General features: G+C 50.8%; 1 protein-coding gene across 1 annotated transcript; it reads right to left on the reverse strand.

Annotated features, from left to right (window-relative positions):
* Positions 1-5,647: 5,647 nt before the first annotated feature.
* On the reverse strand, positions 5,648-27,935 carry ALKBH5 (alkB homolog 5, RNA demethylase). Its single transcript, XM_032841372.1, has 4 exons — positions 26,380-27,935; positions 17,428-17,508; positions 8,218-8,373; positions 5,648-7,400 (listed from the first exon to the last, which is right to left on the reverse strand). The coding sequence occupies exons 1-4, from the start codon at positions 27,150-27,152 to the stop codon at positions 7,223-7,225; spliced, it is 1,188 nt and encodes a 395-aa protein (XP_032697263.1). The 5' UTR covers positions 27,153-27,935; the 3' UTR covers positions 5,648-7,222.

Below are 27,935 nucleotides of genomic sequence, written 5' to 3' on the forward strand. Positions count from 1 at the left end.
TTAAAAAAAAAGTAAACAAATAGATAAATAAAATATATTTGAAAAAGATCTGAAGCCATTACAACAAAATATTAATGTGTGTGGGCGGTGGGTGCTCCTGTGGCTTCTCTGTTCGAGTATTTTTCAATGTGTTTGAAATAATTCATTAAAAATATAAAACACAGGATCTTAAAAAAAAAAATGGGGCGCCTGGGTGGCTCAGTGGGTTGGGACTCTGCCTTCGGCTCGGGTCATGGTCTCAGGGTCCTGGGATCAAGCTCCGCATCGGGATCTCTGCTCAGCAGGGAGACTGCTTCCCCCTCTCTCTCTGTCTGCCTTTCTGCCTACTTGTGGTCTCTGTCAAATAAATAAATCTTAAAAAAAAAAAAATATATATATATATATGTATATATATATAACACAGGGACACTCGGGGGTGCAGTCTGTTAAGCATCCAGCTCTTGGTTTCAGCTCAGGTCATGATCTCAGGGTCATGGGATGGAGCCCTTCGTCAGGCTCCATGCTTGGTGCAGAGATGGCTTTGGATTCTCTCTCCTCCTCTCCCTGCCCCTCCCGCTCGTGCTCTCTAAATAAATAAATACTTAAAAAAAAAAAAAGGTAAAACACAGGAGCCCTGATTTTGGGACGCTCAGGTGGCTCAGTTTGTTAACCATCTGGCTCTCAATTTTGGCTCAGGTCATGATCTCAGGGTTGTGGGACCTGAGCCCTGTGACGGGGTCCCTGGGGAGCATGGAGCCTGCTTGGGATTCTCTCTCTCCTCTCTCTACCCCTCCCTGCTCCCTCACTCTACCTTTAATAAAATAAAATAAACTTAAAAAAAAAAAAATCCACACTGCTTACGAGTCAAATCCCCAGAAAAGGGCAGTGGATGGCATGCAGAGAGGCAGGAGGGTAGGAGGGGTGTCCCTGAGCCAGGCTGCATTGCATCAAGGGCGTCCTCAGAGGCAGACCCCCCAATAAATGCTGTATCTGTGCTTTATCTGCTTGAATCCTCGCAGCAACGCTGGAGGGAGGTACAAGGGCGATCTCGCTGTACTGAGTGTAAATGGAAGCTAAGGACAGAGAAGTGACTTGCCCAAGGCCACCCTGAGTGGGGAAGGAGGGAAGAAGGGGTGACATGGGAAAGCCCCAAAAAGGCAGAGTAGGGGCAGCGAGGGAGGGGGAGGAAAACCTGGCTGAGGGAGGCAGGCCCTGCCTTCCAGGAGCTGGCCCAGATCCCGGCTGAGGCCACGACCCTCCTCTGCTGCCCAAACCACACACACAGCTTCTTCCTGGCGGCCCCTCCAGGGACCTGGCAGGCCCGAGGATTCCTGGAGCAGAGTGTGGGCTGGGGCCCGGGGTGGGCAGGGCCTATGGTGGGAGAAAGGTGGGTGGGGGTTGAGAGGCCACAGGGGAGCCTGGCCTAGAGGTGGGGAGGAGAGACCCCCTCATGCTGCACAGCATGCAAAATGAAGCTGGCTCTGAGGGCCATTCTTCAGGGCCCGGACAGGCGAGGGGCCAGCAGATCTGGGGCCCTCAGTCCGCAGAAGGCGAACAGTGTGCTGGGCCTCCGTGAAAGAAAGAGGCCAAACAAGTAGGGAGAGTATTGGAGCAGACCCAGCCTGTCCTCATTTTACAGGGAGGAAACGGGCTCACAGGGCTCCTTTTCTGGGTGCAGGACTCAGCCCTGACACTCCCGATCCTCTCTGAGCCTGGCTCCTGAGCTGGGCTTTTCTTCAGCTCATGCTGCGCCACAGCGTGATTCACGTGCACCTGCCTCCTGCTTCAGCCTGACCCTGTGGTAGGCTCATCTATGCTTCATTGCTGTGGCCCCCCAAGTTCTAATCTTGCCTCTGCCGTGGCACCTTTCTAGGCCTGTTTACTTGCCTGCAGAATAGGGGCAAATATGAATTGCTACCATTTATTAGCACTGAGCACTTCATCTGTGCTAGGCACTACTGTCATTCATTTAATCCTATGCCCATCTTACAAAAGAAGAAACCAAGGTCAGAGAAGTTAAGTAATTCGCCCAAAGTCACACAGCTAGTATGTAGCAGTCAGGATTTGAGCCCAGGACCCAAGGAAGGTATTAGTTTGTGGTGAAAATAAACTGGGGCAGCTTGTAAAGGGCCACAGTCCAGGAGAGGACTCACAGAGTCCAGGAGAGGGTGGAGAGTTGGGTCTTAGTCTCCCAGGCTGGAGTGGAAGCAGTGGGACCATACAGCATACTTGGGACTGTGCTGAAGCCAGCCAGGGGTCTGGGGAGCCCAGAGGCAACCCTGAGGAGTCTGGGTGGGGGCCAGAGACGGCAGTGGGCACTGGCACATGATTCACAGGCTCATGCGCTGGTGAGGCGGTGAGTTGGGTCCCCTCCACACACCCATTAAGCCTGGGGTCCTGGCAGAGCAGGGCAGATGCAGTGGGGAACTTAAGTTCTTGCCTCTGGGGCCTTAGCTCCCCAATCAGACAGCAGTCCCCTGCAACCCCTCCCCACCTCTCACCCTCCAACCAAGTACCATTGCTTGGACTCTGCTGCCACCCTGTGGGCATGGGGGGGTACTGCACTGGTGAGCATGCAGACACCCCGCAGTGGGACTCCAGCCCCACGTTAGGCTGCAGCTCTTGGGTTTGGAGCCCCTTAATCTCTTGCCAATACCAATCTTTTAATGACTTTGACTTGTCTTAAACACAGCAGCTTGAGGGATCCTATGTCTGATCATGCCCTCTGCTCAAAACCCTCTCATGGGGAGCTACTCCCAAGAGTCAAATTGTCAAATTTTATGGAATTTTGCAATTCATTTGTAAAACGTTCTTGAAAATTAAAATTTTGTTAAAAACAAAGATAGTATTCAAAACAAAGCACTTCCTATGTTAAGGTTTTGCTACATTCTGTATACTTTCACTCCTTCCATCTGTGGGATCTGGGGGGTTGAGACCCTGTACAATCGTGTGCTCTGTCCACCTGTCTTCAGGACTCCGTGTTCAGTGACCTCACGTTGACAGCTTTCAGCCAGCCACCAAGCCAGTGTTTACACCACAGAGATCGGCAAACACCGCGGATCAGGCTGAATTTATTGCTGACTTTCTAGACCAGGGCCATCCAATAGAAACAGAGTACAAACCACGTATGTGATTTCAAATCTGAGTAGCTAGATTTAAAACAGTAAAAGGAAACAGGTGAAATTAAAGTGTATTTTATTTAACCCAGTATGTCCAAAATATTGTCATTTCAACACGTAATCAATATAAAGTAACTAATGATATATTTTACATTCTGTTTCATACTAACTTCAAATTCTAGTGTGTATTTGACACTTAAAGCACATCTCAATTCAAACCAGCCACATTTCAAGTGTTCAACAGCCAAACTGTCCGGTGGCTGCCATATTGGACAGCACAGGTCTAGATTTAAGGAATCAGTAGAGAAAATAATGCGGATCAAATTTAATAGTAGTGCTGAGGCTGAGAAATTTCAATCCAATTAACACAGTTTGTTCCAATGATGAGAAATCAGTAGGCCATGTACAAGATTTAGTGACAGACTATCGGGAAAAGAGTAGTGTAGTAGGCTGGACAGTGGCCCCCACCCCCCAAATATTTCAGCTCCTAATCCTTGGAATTTGTATATTTTTTCACTTTGCGGATGTGACTGAAGATCATTACATGGGCAGATTATTTTTGATCGTTCAGGTGGGCCCTAAATCCAATCACTAGTGTCCTTGTGAGGGACAGGCAGAAGGGGATCTGGTACCCACAGAAGAGGCAGTCACGTGGCCACGGAGGCAGAGACAGGAGTTACCAGGCCACGATCAAGGAACATCAACAGCCACCAGAAGCTTTTAGAGGCAAGGACTAGAGCCTCCAGAAGGAGCGTAGTTTGAATTGTGATCTCAGCCCAGTGATCATAATTTTGGATTTCAGACCTCCAAACTGTGAGAAATAAATTTCTGATGTTTTAGCCACAAGGTTTGTGGTAATTTGTTACAGGAGCCCTGGAAAACTATTATCAGCAATGGGATCCAACTCCATTTGCCGTATCACGGTTGAATTACAACCACGGGCACGCTATAAATAAAAGAATCTATCAAAAAAGATCAACAAAAGGCTTCTATAAGGAACACTTGGCTATACAGAGCTAGAGTGTACTGTGTATTTTATTCGTAATTTCTGTGCTACACATCTTTCATGTTGGCCCAATTTAGAACAGCCATGTGTGTAAGAGATCTCATACCAGGTCTTGTATCCTCAGCACCCTGCACAGAGCCTGGCACACAGTAGGACACTCGTATTTTTGAATGAAGGGGACTTTGGGCCTCAACTTCCCCCAGCACAGGAGGCTTGGAGGAATGCGATGGGGTACCTAAGAAGGCAGGGCTGGTGCCAGATGTTGTTAGAGCACCTACTGTGTGCAAGACTGGGGTGGGGGCAGAGTCAGATTCATGGAGTCAGGTACGGAATCCCCACAGGCTTACGGACTACTCAGAAAATTAGTTTAGTCCAGAGATGGGATGCTTAGTCTCAGTGCTGGGCAGAGACTAAAGCCAGTGATACAGCAGGACCTATAAGGGCCGAAGCCCCTTCTCCTAGTCTCTCTGTCCCTTATTCCTGCAGAGCAAAGGGCCTTTTTGGAACTAGGAAGAGCCCAGGTGTGATTGTCACAGCTACTGTAGAGTTTCAGCTCCCCAGGCCTGCATATGAGCTCCCGTTCTATGCCTGAGTCAGGGGCCTGGGCCCTAGAGTGGGAGGTATCCCCCTCTGCCATGTAGTCTGGATGACTTTGAGCAAGTTACGATCCCTTTCAGCTCTAATGTCTCCTCTCTGGGGAAACTGTGGACCGGTCTACCCCCTCAGGCCCAAATAGTTATGGAGCATATGGAGGCTCTCCCCCAGTGCCCTTCATATCTTGTCACCGATTTGCAGGACTGAGCCCCAGCCTGTCACCTGCTCCCTCTAGAGTCTCTCTTCTCCTCTCTGAAATGGGCAGGTAAGTTACTTGCCAGGTCTCCACAGCAAAGAATTGGCCAGACTGGTTTGGGCACTGGAAATCAATGAGGGAGACTCCACACCCAAGCTGACCAGAATCCGGCAGCCAGGTCCAGGACCTGGAGGGACTAAAACCCTCTGGGTCCCAACCCCAGTGAACACAAACACATCTGGCTGACGCCTGTAACTGTATCCCACAACTCTGTAGTACACACCTTGAAAGCAAGGACCAAGACTTCTGCTCACTGATGAGGCCACAATGAGGGCTTGGCCAGAACATAGTAGGAACTCAAGAATTTGCTTAACGAGCAAAACCACTTGCCTTTTACAAAGGCCAGGCTCTCCCTGCCTTTGCTCACCCTGTCCCTCCTTCACTGGCACACATCCTATCTGATCACACCAAGGGGAAAGGGCTTCAAAATTCAGCAGGGTATGATCCTGGTTCCTGCAGGACCACGGCATCCTGGGCACCTGGACACGTGGTCCATCCTCCTTGGAGTGGGAGAGAGCACAGTAAGCAGAGGGCAAGTTCACCTTTGGCCCTCAGCCCTATTATCTCCCGTGAGGACCTGGATGGGCAAAGGACTCTGTGTGGCCTCCCCAGCCCGGGTTCAGAGTTAAGAAAATAAGGGGATTAAGGAAGCACCAAAGGCAAGTCCTCTCTTATAACAGTATCAGACAACTGTTTCAAAATATATTAGATTTGGTTTTTATTGTAGAGCACACATATCAGGGCAAAGTGCTGCACACACAACTACAAATCATTTTTGGGAAAAAAGCTGTAAGAAAAATAAACCTGCAACTGCTTTAGTTATGCAGTCCCGACTTGAATCCACGCTGGCAAAGGAGTTCTGGCCCCTGAGAGGGGGCTTCTTGATGACGGTTGCCCCAGACTTCTGCAGCCTCAGGCCTGGGCCTCTGTAAGACAAGGCCCCCTGGGGTGGTAGCAGCCTGGGGACTGGGAAAGCCTCTGCTCTCAGCAGGCCCAGGTCTCGGCCATGGCTGGCAAGGAGACATTCCTAATGAATCTAGATCATCAGAACCTTGCAAGGATCTGAGTAGGTGGGAACTGCCAAAAACTTTATTATCTTTTTCCTTTTATTACTTCTTAAAAGCCCCTTCCCCAGCTCCCACGCCCCTGAGGCAGAGGAGGTGCCAACCCAGTCTGCAGACCTGAGCTCTGGCCTTGGATGCATGCTACAGGCAGACAGAGCAGGTGGGCAGGCACCTTCCTATGGGGATGACATGGAGAGAAGGCCCCAAGCTGGCCAATGAAGGAGAAAGGAAAGGGTTAGGAAAAAGTCCGGAGAGCAAATGAAAAAATAACTCAAAAACAAAAGAAAACAAAAACCCTACCACACACCACAACAATTTTCCATACCCCAAATGCTAGACTTGGAAGGACACCAGTCCCTCTATCTAGAAACAATTCCTAAAACTGCCCCAACATGGTAAGTCTAACTGTTCCATACAATCACACGCATATGCTTGAAAGAAGCAACCCAGCAAAGACGTGTGCTCTTGGCAAGAAAGGTCAGGACCACTGTAGCCAGCCCCTCAGCAGCTCGGGGACCCATGGGCAGAGCAGGCCAGTGAACATGGAGGAAGCCCGGAGCTCAGCCAATAGCTTTGGGGTGGCAGAGGACTTTTTAAACCTCCACCCAGTCATCCTGAACAACTCTGCTACAGGAGGAAGAGGGTACTTGTGTAGGCTTCCAGGCCCTGGAGAACAGGTGAGAGGTGGGAGGACAGCAGGCCTCCAGCAGAACCAATAAGGAGCATGAGACCTCAACCCAGCACGCAGACACAGGTGGGAAGGGAAGGGACAGAAGACTGAACTTCATTTACAACACTGAGAAGATTTACATTTAAAGCAAAACAAGAATTTTCTTAACCAAAACATTTTGTTGCTTTTAAATAAACCCAGCCTGACAGCCCCACTTGAGGACAGCTGCCCCCCACATCTCTACTGGCCACTCCAGCATGAGCTTCTGTCCCCTACAGATGCCAACAGCCTTTCCATTTTGTAGGAAAACCGAGAACACGAGAATCAGGTCCCAGCCAAATCTGTTCTTCAGCCTTAACAGGCGACAAACCCGAGGAAAAAAATTCAGGATCAAAAAAACAAAAACCAAAAAATGAAAACAAAAACCAAAAACAAAAACAAAAACAAAACGGAACACCAAAAAACCGAAACGAACAAAAGGAGGGGGCAGCTACGTGAGGAGTAACCAGAGTTCCCAGGGGTGCACGGCACGCCTCAGTGCCTCCGCATCTTCACCTTGCGGGCGGGGCTGCCTGCCGCCTCCGAGCAGTCCTCCCCGGACTCATAGGACTTGCGCCAGTAGTTCTCAGAGCTGAAGCTACTTCTCCGACGGTGTGTGGGCAGCAGCACCGAGCGCCGGTTCTCTTCCTTGTCCATTTCTAGGATCCGAGGCCTGCAAGGGAAGGGGTGGGTGGAAGCGTTCCCTCACACCTCTGTGTCTGCGCTGGGCCCTCACCATCTGCGGGATGGTGCGCTCCAGCTCGGCGGTTCTCCAGGAGGGACAGTAATGGCAGAAACACTGGCATCGTCTCTTTGCCCACTAAGTGCAGTGGCCATACCTAGTCTCTGAAACACTTCCCAATTACCCTGGGGGGTCTGCTGAGTCGAGGACACCGCCAAGGCTGCTGGACAGGAGGCGGACTTCCCTAGTACAGCCTCAAGGCCCTGCCCGATCCCGCCATCACCTCCCCGCACTTTGCTCACCCACTCCACTAGGCCCTGACCAGCAAGCTCTTCCTGCCTCAGGGTTTCAGCCCAGTACCTCTTGCCTAGATGGGCCTTCACGTACGGCTTCCTTATCCTTCTCATCTCAGCTTAAACACATCCGCAGAAGTCTTCCCCAACCCTTCTGAAATGGGTCCCTGGTCTGCTATCTTCCACATCCCCAGCTTCCCTCCTAATATTTAAGCACTCATTAGAGTATTTGTCTGGGTGGAAGGAACAAGGGAAGTCATGGGAAGCCCAAAAAGCCTTCCCACTTGTCAGAATCTCAGCCCAAGCCCTGCTCTCTGAGGGTGTAGGCAGCTGGTCACAGGCTAGGTGAGAATGCCGCCAATTCCACTGACCTAGAAGCAGACATTAAGGCTTGGAAAAGTGGTCAGTGCCACGCTTCTAACCACATACCCCAGGTTTCCCCCACCTATTTCACCCTGAGGCCGGGCCATGGGGCTGCTTTGTTGGCCCCTGTTGAAGGTTCCTAAGCTGAGTACCTGTGGGCGGCATCAGGGTCTGCCTTGCGATGGGACCGCTTGGGTTTCAGAGCAGGGTCCCTGTTGTTTCCCGACAGACGATCTGAAGCATAGCTGGGTGGTAACACAGAGCTGCTCAAGGACTTTGTTTCCAACCGGGGTGCGTCTAATCTCGTCCTGCAAAGGAAACACGCATGGGGTCACCAGTGGACCTTGGGGAGGGAGTGGGCCCCATGAGACCCATTCTCTGGCCAGGGAGAGGGGAGCCAGCAGCCTCTGCTCTGTGCCTCAGTTTCTTCATAGTTCAACTAGGTCTGGCTGACTTGCAAATATCTGCCTTCTTACATTCAGGCTTAGGAGTAGGAAGAGGAACATTTCTATTTGGAGACCTCTAGTGATAGGGATCTGCTGCACCAGGGGAAAGATCCAGGGCTCGCTCGCTCTCAGTTGGACAAGCAGCCCCACTCACCCTACTCCAGCCCAGAGGTTCTCCAGGGGCTTCTACTCCACCTGCCAGAGTCCTGAGGGCCCCCAAATACTCCAGCAGATGCCCTCATCCTTCCTGAAATATCAAGACAGGAAGGAAGGTTCCCCTGGTCCAGGCCTACAAAAGGAAAAGAGACTCTCCCACTCTCTTACACAGTAACACTAAAGCTATGGGAGAGCCAGGGAAGTCCAGGCCCAACTCAACATTCACACACTTGGCTCTGATCTCACCACAGCCACCTGGCAGCTTCTGCTGGTTACAGGATGCTAACCAAGTCAAGGCCAAAGGGCTTTTGAAGACAGAATCCCCGCTGAGCACTAGGTCTGAGTTTTAAGGAACATGCTGCCCAATAAAGGGAAAACATGGAAGTGTGGACGGGGCAGTGATCGGAGTCCTTTATAAAGCCAGGCCAGGAGGAAGTTAAGCCTGGGAAACCTTGAAGAAACCCCAATTCCTGTGTGATACAGAGAAGGCTGGCAAGTCAGGCTGGTACCAGCAAGGGGCAGGAGAAGCCTGGTTTGGGGAGTGATGGGAACACATCTGGCAGAAGGCCCTAAAGGTACCCTTCCTGTAGGCAGCTGTGCACAAAATAGTCACTTGGTTCTGAGGAAGGTGCTGTGGTCAGAGCAGAGCACCTTCACAAGAACACTGCAGGGAAGACAGCAGGAGGGAAATCCAAGAGCTGCCCTGGCCTAACCCACACAGTGTTCTTTTAACAACTGCATGCAAAACTCACAGATCCCTCTACCTACCTCCAACTGGCTGACCTGCTGTAAACAGATGGGGAAAACTAGATCCCAAAGGTTATGGTAATTCACGGGTCCTGGAAGTCGTGGGAGAAAAGTTTAAGCCCAGGTGAGATTCCAAACAAGCCTAATAACAAGCTGGAACCACAGGGCTCTGACCCCGGGCAGCAGTTTTTCTCCTGAAGCCAGCAGGGGGCGCCTTCTAGCTGGAAACCAACATTGTAACACCATCAGGCCCAAAGTGGTGGGCAGACCAACAGAGCAATTTCGCCTGCCTGCCTGCTTTGGCCTTATGTACACGGAAGCCAGAACAGTCAGCTGTACTCACTGGCCCACCAGTCTCGGCCTCCACTCTGGGCCCTCCAGGCTCAGGGAACCAGGACCTATCTAGCAGCAAAAGGAAGAAGATCCAACCCTAATGGTGCCACTTAGAATCCAAGCTAATCACCATCCTTTTCTGGGCCTTCTCCATCTAAATAAAGTCAGGAGAAATGTGGCTGTCCCTAGGTCCTCCTTCAGTTCTAAGAGTCTAGAAATCAACTGGCCTCCTTCAAGGCTAGGACTTTCAAGATTTGGGGGGGGGGGTTGGCGCCTAGGTGGCTTAGCTGGTTAAGCGGTGTGCCTTCGGCTCAGGTCATGATCCTAGAGTCCCGGGATCGAGCCCCACGTCCGGCTCTCTGCTCAGCAGGGACCTGCTTCCCTTCCTCTCTCTCTGCCTGCCTCTCTGCCTACTTGTGATCTCTGTCTGTCAAATAAATAAATAAAATCTTTAAAAATAAATACATAAAATCACAAAAAAAAGTTTAAAAAATATTTTCTTAAAAGATTTTATTTATTTACTTAAAAAGGGGAGGGGTTGCAGAGGGAAGGGAGAGAAAGAGGGAGGGAGGGGAGAAGCAGACTCTGCTGAGCAGGAAGCCAGACTGGATTCCAGACCTGGAGGTAATGACCTAAGCTGAAGGCGCCCGTAACCGACTGAGCTACCCAGGCACCCCTCACGTCTAAGATTCTGGAGAGGGGTTAAGGGGAAGAGATGATGCCAGGTAACACCCAGACACAAGGGTGGGAATCAGAAGTCACTGGAGCCCAAGGACCTCCTCTTTAGCAGGTCAGGCCTCATCCCCCCCATTATGGGTGCAGAGCCGCTGGAGAGGTTAGGAGACAGGTATGAGACTAGACAGGCCAAGAACACAGACTGGCTCTGCTCCTCTCTCACTGCCTGAAGGAGGGGAAGGGGGTTCTGCACATGACAATACCGCTGCCATCAGGATGCAGCCTCAAGAGAAGAGATGATCAGGAGGTGGCCCTCCAAAAAAAATCTCTGCCTCCTGTACCTACTTCTGAGACAGTATAAGCTCTGGGGCCCGAAAGTGCTCCTGGGGCTTTACAAGTACATCTCAGAATAGTTGGAGGAGTTTCTGCCCTCCCTCCATTTCCAAAAAGCTACCATGCTGCAGGAAGCCAGGCTAGAGCAAGATCCCAAACCCAGTGCTCACTGCTAGCTTAATTTCTGAGAACAGCCCTCTTAAAAGGCAGCTAGCTTTCAAGGAGCATGCTCGACTCCTCAGGGATCAGCAAACATATCCATAAATTTCTGAAGTCAGGAAGTTCTAGCAGTAAGGGCTGGGCCTGGGTCTCCTCAGGTGACAAGAGGCAAAGAGACCTGGCTTACAGATCTGAGTCAACATCCAGGGGTTACAGAAAGGCACCCCAGGTATATGAGGTCACCCAGGCATCAGGACACCCCCAGGACAAAAGCAGGGATTGGGCAGAGGTACTTGGGAAGCCAAACCAAAGGGAGGATGACTGAGCATTAGTATTACCACATTAACATGTGACCTGAGGATGAAGAGAGGGGGGCTGACCATCCCAGGAGCTCTCCTCATGTTCCTTTATTACTCACCGAATCCTCTAATCTTCTGGAGAAGTGGCTGAGGAGGACTATTCCCACTGTAAGGATGGGAAAGCAATACTAATTGGAGACCAAGTCGTTGGCCTAAGCCACACAGCCACTATCCCATGAAGGCCTCTGAAGGTAGGCTCGCTGCACTACAACAAAACAGACTGCTGTCCAGGCAGACACCATTTCTAGGAGACCAGGAACCAGCCTGCGCCTCAGGCCAACCATCCCTCAACTTCTGGCTCCACCCTCACACCAAGCACCCTTGCGCTTACAAAGCCGGACAGTCCCAACAGAGCAGAGAGGCAGCGTGGCAAGCCTGTCTGAGCACCCCTTGTCTACTGAGTGACCTGGGCCTCTAGGTCTAAGCTCCAGCACCAGAGTGTCAGATTCCCACAAAGCACAGACCTGTACCATTGTCTCTCCTGCAATGGCATTCAGACCTCCTGCCACCACTCCCCATCTTCCACCAAACTCCTTCCAACATCACACGTCGCTGCCTGCAAGGCAGTTCTGACCCTAGCAGGCTTCCACACCAGTCTCAAAGAGCCTAAAAAGCATGCGAGGGGTATAACCCAAAGAGAGGGCACCCAAGGCCCATGGTCCTAGCAAGGCTTCCAGAAGACCTCCATACCCAGGCCTGCAAGATAACGAGGCCCCAAGGGCCTCTCCAAATCATTCAACCCGATTACCAACATGTCATACCACGTACTTGTAACTCAGGGCTCCAGAAGGGAGTGCTGCACAGATGATAGCCAGACAACAGGGCCAGCATCGCGGGTGCCCAGGAAGCTCCCATTCAGGCCTGGTAAGGTACTGATATCCTCCACAACACCAGGCAGTCAGACAACAAGCTTGCTTTCCCTGGCCTGGGCTAGTAAACAACCTATCTCCAGGTTCCCTTTCCTCTCATTCCCTGTGCCTGTACTCTTACCTTACCTTGACTGGACACAGCCTTCCTCATCCCCTACCCCTGACTCATCAAATTCAGAGGCAGTATGGTGAGGAAGGGGCCAGGAGAAGCAGGCACGGCATTCTTCGATTTAACCATCCCTAGCACCACCGCTGCCCCAATTTATGTGAAAACACAGGGCCGAAGTAACCAGTTGTCTTCAGTGAAGACAGGGCAGGGCCGGCCAGGAGCCTAAGCCAGTTTCATCTCCAGGTGGTCTTACTGCTCTCACACTCCTTGTGCAGGATAAATGCACATGCACAAACATACTCGCTGGGCCAGGAAACTGAGGTGGGCTAACTCTTGGCCCAGGGAATGAGAATCTTGTGAGACAAAGCAATGGCACATGTCTTGATGGGGGCAATGTCAAGGAAGCCAAGAGCTGGCCACCCCTGCCCCGACGGACGAAGCCCAGAATGCACCCTTCATTCCCACCCTCCCCTCATCACAGAGCCTCATACCTGGGCTACTCTGCTTTCAGGAACAGTCTCCCCCTGACCCCTGCAAACCCCTGGTCTGAAGGACCAAATAAGCCATTTAGCTCGGCTGCCTACAATCTCTCTCATGCAAATCCCTCACCCCACTGCTTCCTGGCACACACCAGCCTTGGTTAACATTTGGCAAATGAACCTCTAGCTGCTCTTCCCAGCTTCAACCCACTGCGCTGAGCTCCCTTAGCAAAAAGCAAAGAAATGGGCGATTAACACTGCCTTGAGCCACTTTATCTGATTAACTGGAGATTAGCTGTGCAGGAATATAAGGTCTTATAAGCAGACCAGGGCAGCCCGGGGTGTCTCCTGAAGGCCAAGGGACTGGGTGCCCTGGCCACCAACTGAAGGCTCTGAAGGCCCACAACCCATCTGTGATGATCAAGTGTTGATCCAAGACCTCCTTCCCACACCTCCCTGCAACTACAGAGATCCTCTATACTTTGTACCTTCTAGCCTTTGAGCTGTTTTTGTGTTTCTGAAGAATTTTTATTTAACTGAGAGAGAGAGAACGCGCACATGGAGGGGCAGAGAGAGAAAAGCAGACTCCCATTGAGCAAGGGAGCCTGGGATCATGGCATGAACCCAGGAGCCTGGGATCATGACCTGAGCTGAAGGCAGACACTAACCGGCTGAGCCACCTAGTAGTCCCAGGCTTACCACCTCTGCCTGGCCGGCAATTTCTAGTTCAGGAGTCAGATCCACCAATCCTGTCCCAACCCATCCCCAACCCCTACCAAGCTGGATATAACTACTAAATCTGTTTGCTGCTGCTCCTGTTTGCTGGGCTCCAGCAGATACACTTTGTGGTTTTAAGACAGTGTTTACTCTGGCGGTGGTGTACTAGCATGTAAAATGCCAGCTCCGTTACACACCAGCAGACCCGGGTTCAAGGTCTTCCTCAGCCATTTACTGGCTGTGACCCCGAAAGGACTGTAGTACTGAGCTGCAGCCGAAGGATTCCACTCATGGGGAAACTCTCAGGTGATCACTCCCAGCCTCGAGTCTTCTCTGTGACAAACAATGGTGCCACACACATGAAGACTCACATTCAAAGATGCCACACTGCGTTGAATCAAAAAGCACTTGGTGGCTACCCACCCATTTCCCCCCATGAGGCGTTTAGGACTGTCCCAGCTCTGACTGACCCGAGCTGGTGACAGAGCCCCTAGGCCCTCCCACAACAGCCTGTGCAATTTTTATCCAAACTTAAGAGAAGGCAAGACTGGCTCCATCCCCTCTGCCTATGGAGCAGGGCCAGGCTCAATGCCCAGATTCCACCCACCCAGATGTGGACTCACCAGCAAGCGAGTCAGCCAGGTGCCCATCAAGACCACATCCTTAATGCCTGGGCAGTGCCTGGGCCAGGATGCTCCCTTTTTCATCCCGTCACCAGCTCGTCCTTTTCTAAGACCAGCCCATATAGCTACTCTGGAGCTGCTCCTCATTCACCTGCGTTGTCCCCCTCTGGTATCTCCTCTGGGCTGGGCCTCAGTGCTGGGCCTGGATGAGCAGGGTCCCCGTCCCCACAGAATGCAGATTTGGAAATTCACAATGGCAAGTATACGGGTTCTAACGGTCTAAAGAGGGAGGGGATACGCTGACAGGGCTACAGGTATGTGTCTGATGCTTTCTGCGTGTCAAAACAGTCAGCACCTGAGCCTTGAGGGATGGCTAGGTCAACCAACTTTCACTGTGCATAGGTGGGTCATTTGCAGGGTAGGATGTGGAGGAAGATGAACATGTTGATGGGAAAACATTTCCAACAGAGGTCACACTGTTGCAAGGATCCAAGCCCGTGGACCACACTAGGAGCTGCAATACTTTAACGTAAGTGTGGAGGACAGGACAACAAGGAAAACTCCCAAAAGGTTAGGCTGGATGGACAGGCAAAGCCCAACAAGGAGCCTGGTGTTTATCCTGGGCCTCTCATCTGGTCCCGAGTTGTCTCTCTACAGCTGGGCGGTATTCTAGCTCAGCTGACCCAGGAAAGTGGAGGGCCATCCTCCCATTCCTCTCCAGCCCCCTCATACCAAAGCTCTGTGCTTCTGCAGTCTAACCCAGTCTGTGGTTGGCTCCTGGGCCCATTCAAGTTGGTAGATGACTGATGCTCTTTGACCTTTCAACAGCCATTCTCCAAAGTCAGACCACTGCCAGGAGCCCAGATGGCCAAAGAGCTTCCAGGGGGACCTGGTTAACAGTGCAGGCTCCTAACTCCACTGAGAAGCGTCCAACCCAGCCAGCCTGAGATGTCAAGTAAGGGAGCCACTGCCGAAGAGGAAGGAAACAGCTGGAAGAATGACCTGACACTCCAGCTATGGCCACTTCACTTGTACCTCCAGTGAAGATTTCCCTAGGATAAGCTATTTTGAGAGTCTTGCAGGGAACACCTGGGAAGTTGCTGCTCTGGTTTTGTATCACCCTGGGAGTTCCTCTCCAAGCTCCTGGACTAGGTGGGGCACTTATCCCTGGCTGCAGCTCAAGTGCCAGTATAGCCCAGGAAGAAATGACTGGGGAGAAGAGGCCAGAAGGGAGCTACACTCTGGACAGCATCACTTCCGTGTTCTGGGTTTTGGCCTGTGCTGGGAACCACAAGAAAAGAAAGCAGAAAGGCAGATAAAAACCCTTCTTCTGATGAATTCTGGGAATATTTGTAGGCTAGAGGCCAGACACTGCCAGCTCCTGTACAGACTCCCGTCTGCAGCTCCCACATGTGCCTGGTGCTCTGCCTGCACCCCAGGATCATCCTTTAGGTCTCTATCATTTCCATGCTACACAGGTACAACAGATACTCGAAGTTTTGACTTGACAAAGTAGCGGAGACATGCCAAAGAGACTTCATCCACCACATTATGTTGGCATTCTAAGACCCAAAAGGCCGAGATGCTTTCAGTTATAAACTGAAGCTAAAAAGATGATAAGTCAGGGGTGCCTGGGTGGTTCAGTGGGTTAAGCCCCTGCCTTCGGCTCAGGTCCTGGGATTGAGCGCCACACTGTGCTCTCTCCTCAGTGGGGAGCCTGCTCCCCCCGTCTCTCTGCCTGCTGTTCTGGCTGCTTGTGATCTCTGTCAAATAAATAAATACAATCTTTAAAATAAATAAAAGATGGCAAACCAGAAAATAAGGATGTACTTAAAAGAGAAAGAAAGAAAAAAAAAAGAGAGAAAGAACTCCTAATGGCCAAAGCTGGCACAGCTGGAGCATAAAACAAATACCCATAAATTCATACTGACGTAAGTAAACAACTGAATAAAGACGTAAATGAATGAACAAGAGAAGAAGAAACAAAATCTCCTTGCAGAAGAATTCCAAATAACTTGGGTGGCGACTCCCCGCTCAGGGAGCTGGAGCTAACTCCCCACTGCTTATGGGCCGGCTGCGCACAGAGACTTCCCTCCTACCCCAGGGGAAGCAGCAACTCTAGAGCGCAGAGCGCAGCCAGTGGACACAACCTCAGCCCGGTGTTCCTAGTCACCGTCAACAGTGAGAAGTCCTGTGCCCTGGATAGGACGGAAGACGAGCGGGCTTCACCTCCGTGGTCTTCCTCCCCCAAACCCCGAGCCGCAGTAGAACCAGGAGAAAAATGCCAAATTCCAACGGAGAGATATTCTACAAAATATCTGACCAGTGATATCATGAATAAGGCAAGTCCGAGAAAGTGTGACAGCCAAGAGGAGCCTAAGGTGATTGACAACTAAATGTAATGTGGGGTCCTGGCACAGAAGAAGTATGTCACGAGGAGACTAAGGAAATCCCAATACATAGGAACTTCAGTTAATAATAATATATCAATTTGCTTTCTTGACTATAACAAACATATCTTACTAACATAAGATGTTAATATCAGGGCAGCGGTGCTTGGAGTACAAATGACGTTTATTTACATTAAAAGAAGAAACAAAAAGATGGCCAGCTACAGGACACTGTGTTCTAGCCGGTGCGGAGGGTGGGGGGTGTCCCGGCACTGGTTCTGCTCTCCTCACTGTCATCCGTACAACCCTGGACAACCATCTAGCCTCTTGCACTCCACTCTAAAGACAAGCCTGTCTTGCCCCAGCATCCGCTTGGTTCAGTCCATTCATCCCGTGAGCAGAAAACCAGAAGTGCGGAAGAGGCCAGGACTGGTGCTACTGGCCAGTATATCCCTGACTTCCTGGCCAGAGAGGAGAGACCGCCACAAGCTATACACCTGCTAAACACTGGAGCCTAACCTCCCACCTTCGTTTCCTCTTCTCACTCCCTGCTCCTCCCAGAAGTGAAAACCCAGGCATTTTTAAAGCAGGCTGCTAAGGCGCAGTCTAAAAATAATCAGCAAGATCACATGTGACAAATCAGAACCAAAGAGATGGGGGAGGGAGGTCTGGAAGAGGGGTCCCTAAATCTTGTCTCAAAACTGTATCCATAAACACAGGGAGCGTACGCTTTTGCTCAGCCCCCAACTCCCTAGTTAAACAACCACAGAACTTAATTTTCCAATGAAGAAAAGACAAAACAGCTTTTTCCTCAAAGAATTAAAATCAAAAAGTAGGAGACCTGATAGCCTTTTCCTCTCCCAGGCTTCATGCTGCTATGCTATTGATACAGAGGAGCCAAGTTCTAAGGGAATCCAGACCTACATCTCCAGACATGCCTGCAGGTGCCAGACACCGGGGCACTTACTTCCTGAGGATGATGACCGCTCTGCGCTCCTTGATGTCCTGAGGCCGTATGCAGTGAGTGATTTCATCAGCAGCATATCCACTGAAAATAAACACAGAGCATATGAGCTTGGAAAGTGAACAGACAACCAAAGTTCACAGAGGGTAAAGAGAGAGAAATATGGTCCAGGTCTTATGGACACCGCTGCCATGTTATTTTGAGAGGTTCAAGGATCTACGTGGAAAGGGAATTCATCTGTTAAGATCCAGGATACGCCACTCAAGAAAAAAAACCTGGGATGAGGCAAAGACAAGCCTGAAGGTATAAACCACAGCAGCAATCTCTCCACACAAGCCAAGAGGCCTTCTTTTACAGGGCTCCCAAGAAGGTACACCTTTAATCACTCTGGAGGCAGCTAGAGTGACTCAGGCCAAACCTTGGTGAGAAGACAAGAACTCCACCTCCTCCTCTTCTCTGCCCCCCCCACCCTTCAGCACAAAGAGGAAGCCTAGGCAGACACTGACAGCCCTGAGTCACCAGAGAGAACTAAGGCTGCAATGTTTAAAAAGACAATTTGTCTACTTGAAAACAAGCTTTCAAAAACCTCCATTTGGGGGGATCCAAAAATCTTGAAGACAGCTGTGTTTGGGATATTTTAAGAATTCCCATCACACTCAAATATCTATTTATTTTCATCAAGTTACACAATTTAAAAAACTGCTTAGACCAATGAATGTGGGTAGATGACTGTCCTCTTCACAGCTACCATCTTTCTGATTTGAAACTCTGGAAGCAAACTCAGCATCCTGAGCCTCCTCACATGCCCTCGCCAGGAGCCTGGCACCCAAGAGGCACTCCCACCCCAAGTTCCTCCACAGAGCTGAGGCAGGGCTCTACACAGCCAGACCCACGCTCAGCCACAGGCGTAGTGGGAGGTGAACACCTCGCCTGGTCTCGCTCAGCTTTTCCCTGGCCACCCCTAGACCGCAAATCTTCCTCTCCATGGCTGCTCATCAGCTCCCTTCTCAAGGGCAACTAAAAAGACAACCATGTAACTGTTAGAAACACTGCAGGCCTGGGAGGAACTCCTCAAAATGGCCAGGCTGCCCCAATGTGGACAAGAACTAGAAGCAAGCCAAATAAAAAAATAAGTCCAATAGGGGGGAAAAAAAAAAAAAACCCTCTGCTTTGAGGCCATGCTGGGAGAGACAAAACCTTTATTTTATTATTACTTTTTAAAGATTTTATTTGTCAGAGAGAGAGACACACCCACACACACACCATGCATGTGACCGTGCGTGTGCACACAAGCAGAAGGAGTGGCAGGCAGAGGGAAAAGCAGGCACCCTGCCTGATGTGGTACTCAATCCCAGGAGTTTGGGATCACGACCTGAGCTGAAGGCAGACCCTTAATCGACTGAGCCACCCTGGCATCCCCAGAACCTTTATTTATTTGTTTGTTGCTTGCTTTTTAAACAATTTTTTTTTTTAAGATTTACTCATTTGACAGAGAGAGACACAGTGAGAGCTGGAACAGAAGCAGGGGGAGTGGGAGAGGGAGAAGCAGGCTTCCCACGGAGCAGGAAGCCCAATGTGGGGCTTGGTCAGGACCACGACCCCAGCTGAAGGCAGCTGCTTAACGCCTGAGCCACCCAAGCGCCCCTAATGTATTTAAGATTTATTTATTTATTTGACAAAAACAGAGAGAAAGAGCACAGAAGCACAAGCAGGGAGGGCAGCAGCATGCTCCCTACTGAGCAAAGAGCCCGATATGGGGCCTGATCCCAGGACCCTGGAATCACGCCCTGAACCGAAGGCAGATGCTTAACTGACTGAGCCAACCAGGCGCTCCCAGAACCTTTACTTTAAAGATTCCTTCTCTGAGCTGCTCCTAGACCAGAGGTTTTCAATTTTCTCTGTGAACATAAGTCCTAGAAGAGACTATGGATAAGTGTCCACAATCAAATCAACGTGGAAAATATTGAAGAGTTAAAAAAAGCACGACTATGTTAAGAGATCTGAGAATTACTACAGCAAAAGAATCTGCTGACTTTGTTTAATTGAGCACTGACTAAAGAACCTTCTCTCAGATAACACCTATTAATATCTGTAGGTCTACAGTGAAAAATGCCACACAGAGCTAGAGGAGTTGAAGAGGCCTGAGTGAGAATTTGAGTTTTGTTGCCTACTAGTGTTGTGACCTTAGGGAATTCACTTGCTGGGCACCTAAACCTGTTTCTTCATCTGAAATAAGGACAGAAGTAGGTTTTGGGTGTTCACTTTGTTATGCTTTACAACTTAGGTATTCTTTTATGACCACTAATAAGATAATAAGATTTTCTATCTTATTTGAGAGAGAGAGAGAGACACCATGGATGCGATGCACAGAAGTGGGGAGGGGAGGCTGATGGAGAGAGAGAATCCCAAGATGACTCTGTACTGAGTACAGGGCCCAACACCGAGCTTGATCTCATGACCTGAGCTGAAATCAAGAGTCAGATGCTTAACCTACTGAGCCACTCAGGCGCCCCAATTTTAAGATTTTAAAAAGGAGGACACTGCCTCTTCCCTTGAAGGGAGAATTAGAGTTCTATGACTACATGGCTGGTACCCCCTAAAACCTGTAGGGCTGTTGTGAGAATTAACTTAGATAATGCACTGTGCCTGGCACAGCATTCCCATTTACTAAGCACAGGACACAGGCCAGAGGCCCTGGACCACCCTAGGGGAAGCTAGAGACTTGGGTTCAGTACATGCCAAGGAAATGAGATCTGGGTTCCTCTTGCGGGGATCTGCCAGCAGAAGAGGCCTCATGGGCCCCATTCCCCAGAACTAGTTCTAGAGCTCGTTCTAGGCTCTTGTCACTCCAAACTGGGAGAATACAGGTGTAGGGTGCAAGACAGTCCTGTATGAACACAGGACTTCCCCCAAAGAGCTAAGTCCAATTCCCCAAAGGTAATCCAAGGCACATTTCTAAAGCCTGAACCTGAAGTACTGGCCACAGGCAATCTTTGCTACTATTAATAAGTATCAGTCTGTTTGACACGGCTATAGGCAACTGGGGCCCTCACCTCCCATATTCAGGAAGGAACCACTCCCCTTAATGCAGAAGGAGTAAACCCAGATGTCTGTCAAAACTTACCTGCCCAATACATTATATGTTAATAAAAAAATTTAAATTTAAATTAAAAACAAACAAACAAACCTTAACTGCCCCCACTGCCCAAGGGCTCCAGAATTGTGCCACTGAACACAGGCCTCAGAAGAGCTAGTGCAGAGGGTAAGACCACCTGGAACCCCAGAAATGACCATGTCACTGAATGCACCTGAACAGCTCATTAGCACCGGTCTTCTAGAACTTCGTGGCAGCTGTGACATGGCCCACTGACCCCTCCTCAGTATCTCAGGCTCCTCTGGGAGCAGGAGGCGTTAAGTCCTGGCCAAGGAAGCTCTTCTGGCTAAACTTCAACAGAAAATGTTCAGCAGAGACCACAGAGGATTACTTACTGCTAAGGAACCTACTTACCACAAGAGAAACTATCTGCAAGTCCCAGTCTGCCAGCTTGAAACTTAATATGCCCTGGGTCCAGCCCTACCCTTGGCATGAAGGAAAGTGCCAATGCCTCCTGCTCTGTTTTCACAGGGAAAGGAGAAGAGGAAATACTTCATGTTGGTCAGCCTTCTGCTCCCTGCCTGGGTTGAGCCGTTTCAAGTTCCCCCCACACCATGTAGCAGTGACCAGCACCACAAGCATCAAGAGTGACAGACTTGGCTCTGTAATCCACTAGCACTATGCCTTACAGTGACTCTTAAGAGTCTTTCCTCTCCACAGGGAAGCTTTCCTCAAATCCCCCAGGATGGGTTTCCCCCACACCAACCAACCACCCACCCACCCACCCTCCTTTACTATTATGTCTGGCCCTGTGGAAACTGTGTTTTCCCCATAAGACAAAGTGCTGCAAAGGCCTTATTCATCTCTGCACTCAATGGACACTAAATGAAATGTGTGTTGGGCTCAACTATTCTGTTCCTACATCTACAAAAAAAAGTTCTCACAGCAAATCCTTCCTTAGAGGATTAGGTGCAAGTTAAATGAGGAGTCTGAAAAACTCTAAGGGACTGTGCAGGACTGTACATCTCTCCTCTAGGGAACAGTTTTGGAGACAATGTTAAGGCAAATTTCCAAGACAGCGACCGTTCTCCATCCACTCTCTGCCCTGCCCGGGACAGAACAGAACCAGAGGTGGAGGGACGGGCCAAGATCACCAGCACTGCCAGACAACCTTCCTTCAGCCATAGCTACCTGCTCTGGGCAGCCCCCACAAGCTTGCCTCACACTCCTAATGGGCCTAGAGGATTAAGAAACTTAGGCTTTGGGGAACAGCAGGTCAGCCACCTGGGCACAGGGCTGGGATTGTGAGCTCACGATCATTATAACCAGATCCAACCTTCTAAGAGGACACACGGCCTAGCTTTATGAGAAGTCCTGGGACTTTATGAATACAGAAGGAAGGTCAACCTGTTCCAGGTCCCAATTCTCTCCACATCAAGGTATAATTAGAGAGTAGCTAAGCACAAAAAGTAGCTCATCTTCAGAGACATTTTACCTAAACTTCAAGCATTCAACAACGTGAAATTCAATCTCCATTAACAACTCCATGCCATCAATAGCCCATTTTGCAGAGAAAAACTAAGGCCCGGAGAGGTTAAGTTACTTACCCAAGGTCAAACAGCTAAAGTCTTCTAGAACTTCCTGGCAGCTGTGACATGGCCCATTGACCCCCTCCTCAGTAACTTAATTATAAAGTGGTGACGCTGGAGCTCTAATCAAACTCTTGATTTCAGTATCGACGCTATCCTGGTTTTTGGTTTTTTGGTTGGGGGAGGAGGTAGGTAATAAGGAGTAGAGAGAAAATCCGATCTGTGTTTTCTGGTAACAAGGTCCAATCTATCCTAAGGACCTCACTGGCCTTAGAAAAGGACATTTAATACCTACCACCCCCAAGGAAGAAGTCTGCAAAGATGAGCCCATGCCTCCAGAGAGCTAGCACCGTATCTCAGCAATGGCTGAACACCAACTCCCCAGGAGAAAATGGCCAGCCAGCCCTGAAACCTGTGCGGCCTGTTTACTTTCTGCTTGCTCTGAGCTTCATGATTAAGACCATGGTTTACCTGCTAGCCTCCTTCCCGCTGCTGCTGCTGCCTTCTTGTTAGGCCTGGCAGAACCAAGGCCAGCCAATCCCCTTGGCCCAGAGCTCCCCCTAAGAACGCACAGCACAGCCCTGACTTCATCCTGAGGTTTCTCCCCGTCCCATGGAATCAGACTGCACACAAGAGATGTGGCCCAGGACCTATCTGCCCTACTTTCCCAACTATTTTAAGCCAGAAAGCTAAATATTGCTATCAAACGCTGAATAAGATCAGCCCTTAGCCCAGAATGAACAGGGGTGCCCACTCCACCCAATATTAGTTTTTACCTAGAAGGCATAGGCTGTGCCCACCTCTGCATGTCCCATGGCTGGGTGGTAACAGTCATTTCCAAACAGGTGGCTAATAAGGCCTGGGTCTCTGGGCATGCGGCCACAACCACAGACCACAGAGCAGTGATTAAAAGTAGCAGCAAGTAAGCAATTAGCCTTGAGGTAATTATTCTAATTAATCCAACTAAAATGTGTTTTAATCTGCCCCTTCACCCTACAGAGAACAGGAGAAAGAATGTGAAAAGAACTGATAGAAAGAGGTGAAAGATACTTATTTCCCTGGAGAACAGTATTAAGAGGGGAACCAACCAGGCCCAACATGGGAAGGTCACAAAAAGAACAACAACAACAAAAACTGGGTTTGGAAAGACACTTAAAGCACTTTCAGAAGGGTCTGTGAGGCACTGCTCTAAATGCCCACATTTGGGCACTGCTGAGTCAATGTTTGCCACATGCTAACGTCTACACTGACAACTATTACACATAAAACAGTATTCCTGCCATGTAGCCTTGGAACGGGTATAGACTCTACTGCCACCAACAACTAATGTCTGAGTCACTGAGAATTACTAAAAACCCTCCCCACCTGCAGAGAACCACTATCTTCATCAGCCCCCATGTTCCAATCTACAGCTTTACAGCTCATCACTTCTGGGCTGGGATACATACCAGAAGTCAAAGAAAGCATCCCCTCTTACCAGCCTGGGGAAAAGCCCAAGGAGCACTTAAAGAGGCACTACTAACAGACAGGTGTTCACCCACCTGCATACCAAGTAAACAGAGTACACCAAGTAAGCAGGTGCTGGAAAATTAAAATTAGTGGGAGCATCCAGAACCCTAGAGCAGTGGCTCTTAATTGGAAGGATTTTTGCAGCCCTACCTACCCCAGGATAGCTGGCAATACCTGGGAGACATTTTTGGTCACCATGAAGATGAAACTGCTATTTCGTAGACAAAGACCAGGGATACTATTAAACATTCTGCAATGCACAGACCAGCCCCTACAAAACGAAGCATAAGCCAACCCAAAATGTCAACAGTACTACTACCGAGAAGATCTGATGTAGTGTTTTGCCATGGCACGCCTCGCCAGACTCTCTATCAGGTCCAGGTTGAATGGGAGAACTAAAATCGAATTCCATCAGCTTCAAGTTAGCATCTACCTGCCCCCCCCCCCCTTTACCTATGGCTACTCTCTGCTACTGCCACCAAAGCTTCCGTGCTCTCCCTGCTAACTTCTTTTGTTTGGCTAACTTCTAGTCACCCTTCACGTTCTACCTTATTTCCTCCTAAAAACTTCTAACACTCCAAAATGGGTTCCCCCACCTTCAAAGTACTCCTGCAGTTACTTTCCTGGGCTGTAACTGCCCGTGGCTTCCACTGGGCTGTGAACTCCATGAAGGGAAGAGCCATGCTGTAGGCTCCACCAAATGCCTAGCCCTTTCCCCAACAAGAGAGCAAGAGAAAATGGTTGTGTATGAAAGCAAATATCCACTTAGGTGCCTACTCCGTGCCAGGCTCTGTATAAACACCCAATCACCGTGTTTAGTTCTAACAGGTTTTGGAAGTTGGCATTACCCCCACTTTACAGACAGGAAAGCCAGCTCAAAGAACACCCACAAGGTGCCAAAGCAAATGACAGCCGAGCTAGAATCAAAGCCTGGGGCAGCACTTTTCAGGATATGGCTGAGCCTCCCACATTAACTCTACAGCCAAGTCAGAATCCAGGAGTTGGAAGAGCCTGGGAAAGCTTTAGGACTTTACTATCCCAAGGAAAAGATGAAGAAAATTTTCCTGATGATGCAATCCTATTGATCACTAGCAGACCTGCATTTTAAGAACTTGAAACTTCTGCTCTTCAATACAGCAGGGTGTGTGTGTGCACACGCGCTGGGGAACAGGAAAGCCTCAGAGTCACAAACTGTTTTTTATGACCACCCATTACACGTCCAACCACTGCTACAGCTCATGACAACCTTAAAGACCTGTGACTATATGGAAAATTACTATCCCCTTAAGAGACTAAATGGCCTTTATGTGAGGTCCTTTTAGCATCAAGAGCCCTTCAACGAAGTCAGACACCAAACTGCCTTACAGAGTAAGCCACTTGTGAGGGTCTGCCCTGGAAATCCCACCTTAAAGGGTTGTACTAAGACATCAATCTGGGATCACCACTTAGATCTAAGGACAAGCTCGGAAGCCCAAATGACAAAGGGGCACTGACAGATAAGTGGCTGTCTTACGTTTCAGATGCAAAATACTGTTTTGGCTACCACTGACTTCCCAAACTTCCCCGTGAGGAGACCCTGGGATATCACAAGGCTCTGCTGCCACCCCCAAATACAGACGCAGCCTCAGCTGTTAAATGAGACTGGTGGCCTGCCTCATATTAAGAGGGCTCCAGGGTACCGGCTTCTCCCCAGGACCAGGGCCCATGGCACAGACTTCAGAGGTGAAGTGGGTCACAAAAACTCACCATGTCCTGATCCTATACTAGAATTCGGTGGTCAAGCAGCGGGTCTGAGAAGCTGCAGTCTAGAGCTCCTAAGAGGTTTTGGGGATTACTGAAGTACAGTGCTAGGTTACTTGTTCTAGGGCTGGAAGGACGCAGCCTCCAAACAAATATTCCACTTTATATAAACAACAAAGGGGTTCCAGCAGGCAACCTTTTTGGGGGCCAGGGTACTGAGTGAATTCTCAGCAGGATCTGGGACCCAAAACAGGCCAAGAACCTAAGTTCTGTGGCTGACGCAACTACAAAGCCAAATACCAGGTAAAGAGATCTGCTTTATTTGGTTTCATAGGGCCCCGGTAACAGGTAACACATTCTTACAAAGGCCCAACAGGCTCTTCCGCAGACAACAGGAGCTGAATTTTCAGAGTCCGCTGCATGCACCCTATTTCTGCCCCAGCCACTAACCTATCTGACTCCAGCGAAGTCACTCCCTGTGCTGGGAAGAGAGAATGTGTATCTATTACTCTCAGGGACCTTCCTCCACATTTTCTCTGTTAAGAAATCCTCACACATGTCCTCCGTTTTCCTGTTTTTGTTTTTTAACAAACATGAAAACAGCAGAGTTGGAGAGACTTTCAGATAAGAGTTCAACTTATTTTTCAGAAAAGCACAGATCTGGAAACAGAGACCCAGAAAAAGGAAAAGTGACTTGCTAAAATCACGCACAGAAACAGCCTCCTTAAATCTCAGCCTTCTAGAAAGATGCCTTTGTATCAATTCCTGGTCAAGCCTGCGTGATCACGCCAAACCTGCCCTCGGAATACAAAATTCTAGACTGGTATCCTGACCAATCCCTACTTTATTACTACACTGTTTTAAACACAGACCCCTTTTCCCTCCACACCCTCCTCCCCCCAAAACCAGAAGAATGGGTCAGAACTGTAAAGCGCGGGCTCCTGTCTGCTGCTGCCCTGCGGGTGAGGGTGGGCAGCTACGGCAGCAGGATGCAGGGCCGCCCCCTCCTCCCAGGTGGGTTACCTGAGCACAGTCACGCTTCCCCTGCGCACTGGCAGAGAAAGCACCGGTTCCGACACCCGGATAGGCTTGAACTGGAACTTGCAGCCGAAGCAGAGCGCCGAGTCGCTAAAGAAGGACACGGACACGATGGGGCGCTCGAAGATGTGGATGGGGTCCACGTGAGACACGATGCAGCCGCCGGGCTGATAGTCGTTGATGACGGCGCTGTTGACGAAGCCCTCGGGGATGACGCGGTGCTCCACCAGCTTCTGGATCACCAGCTGGTGCACCCACTCGGGGATCTCGTCCACATCGCCCGGCGGGTAGAGGCGCTCCTGGCCAGGCCCGCGCTTCTGCAGCTGGGCACCGTACGTGTAGCCCTCGCCAAAGAAGTACTTGTTGCGCAGCGGGGCCCGGTCCACCGTGTGCTCGTTGTACAGGCCCTTCTCGGCGCGGGACACCACCTCGTCGATGCGGGCCTCGATCTTGGCGCACTCGTCCTGGCTGAAGAGGCGCATCTGGCGAATGCCGCTCTTCACCTTGCGCGCCTCCTCCTCTTTCTGCAGCTGCTGTTCCTCATAGTCGCTGCGCTCGGGGTCCGAGTCCTCCTGGTACTTGCGCTTAGCCCCGGACACCGGGTAAGGCTCGGCGGCGGCGGCGGCAGCGGCAGCGGCGGCTACGGCGGCGGCGGCGGCGGCGGCCGCTGCCTCCCGGCTGCCCGCCTTATAGTTGTCCCGGGACGTCATGGACTTGAGCTTCTCACGCAGGTCCGTGTAACCGCTGGCGGCCGCCATGGCCCCCGCGACGTTGCTCTAGGGTCCTCCGGGGCGGGAGGGGCGGCCGGGCATGGCTCTCGGAGGACGCGCCCCGGCACCCCGGGAGAAAAAGTGTTCCTCAGCGCCAAGCCCCCATGCGAGACCGGGGGACCCGGCGGGGGGCGTCGAGGGACCGGGCGCGGGGTCGGGCCTCAGGGGCGGGGGGTCATGCAGCTGTGGCGGCAACGGGGCTTCCTCCTCCTCCACCTTCTCCACGTCCCAGAGACCAAGGGCGCCGGCAGCGCCTCATGCCGCGGAGGGCCGCCGCGGAAGACCGACCCGACTCCCAGCCAGACCCTCAGACGCCCGGCCCAGCCCGCACTTTAAAGCGTTCCTCACGACGTCACGGGCCGTCCGCCCGACGTCCGCCAGCGGCCGCTCCTCAGCGGGCTCTTCTGCGCGCACGCGCAATGCCGCCGGCCACCGCGGCTCCACGCGCAGCGGGCATGCGCGTGCGTGTAGGCCGGGTCACCGGAGGCGCCGGCGCAAGCGCAGACGGGGACCGCTCGGCGTCCGCCACCCCTCCCCCACTCACTGAAGGGCTCCGAGGGAGCACCCTCAAATAGCAACCTGCCTTCTTGACGCGCCACCTCCGCGACCGAAGGTCTCCCTCCACAGGGGTGCGCTCACGCTGTCAACGCTGTCGCTATGCTGCGTCACGGCATCGTCCAAATGCTCGAAAACGCCTCAGCCCTCAACGCGCAACCACCGGGGAACCGCCACAACCTAGGCTGCCCCGTCACCGCCCCCTTTGGCGTTTCC

Source organism: Lontra canadensis, unplaced genomic scaffold, assembly GCF_010015895.1.
Source record: "Lontra canadensis isolate GAN:19392208 unplaced genomic scaffold, GSC_riverotter_1.0 scaffold122, whole genome shotgun sequence".
NCBI classification, from domain to species: domain Eukaryota; kingdom Metazoa; phylum Chordata; class Mammalia; order Carnivora; family Mustelidae; genus Lontra; species Lontra canadensis.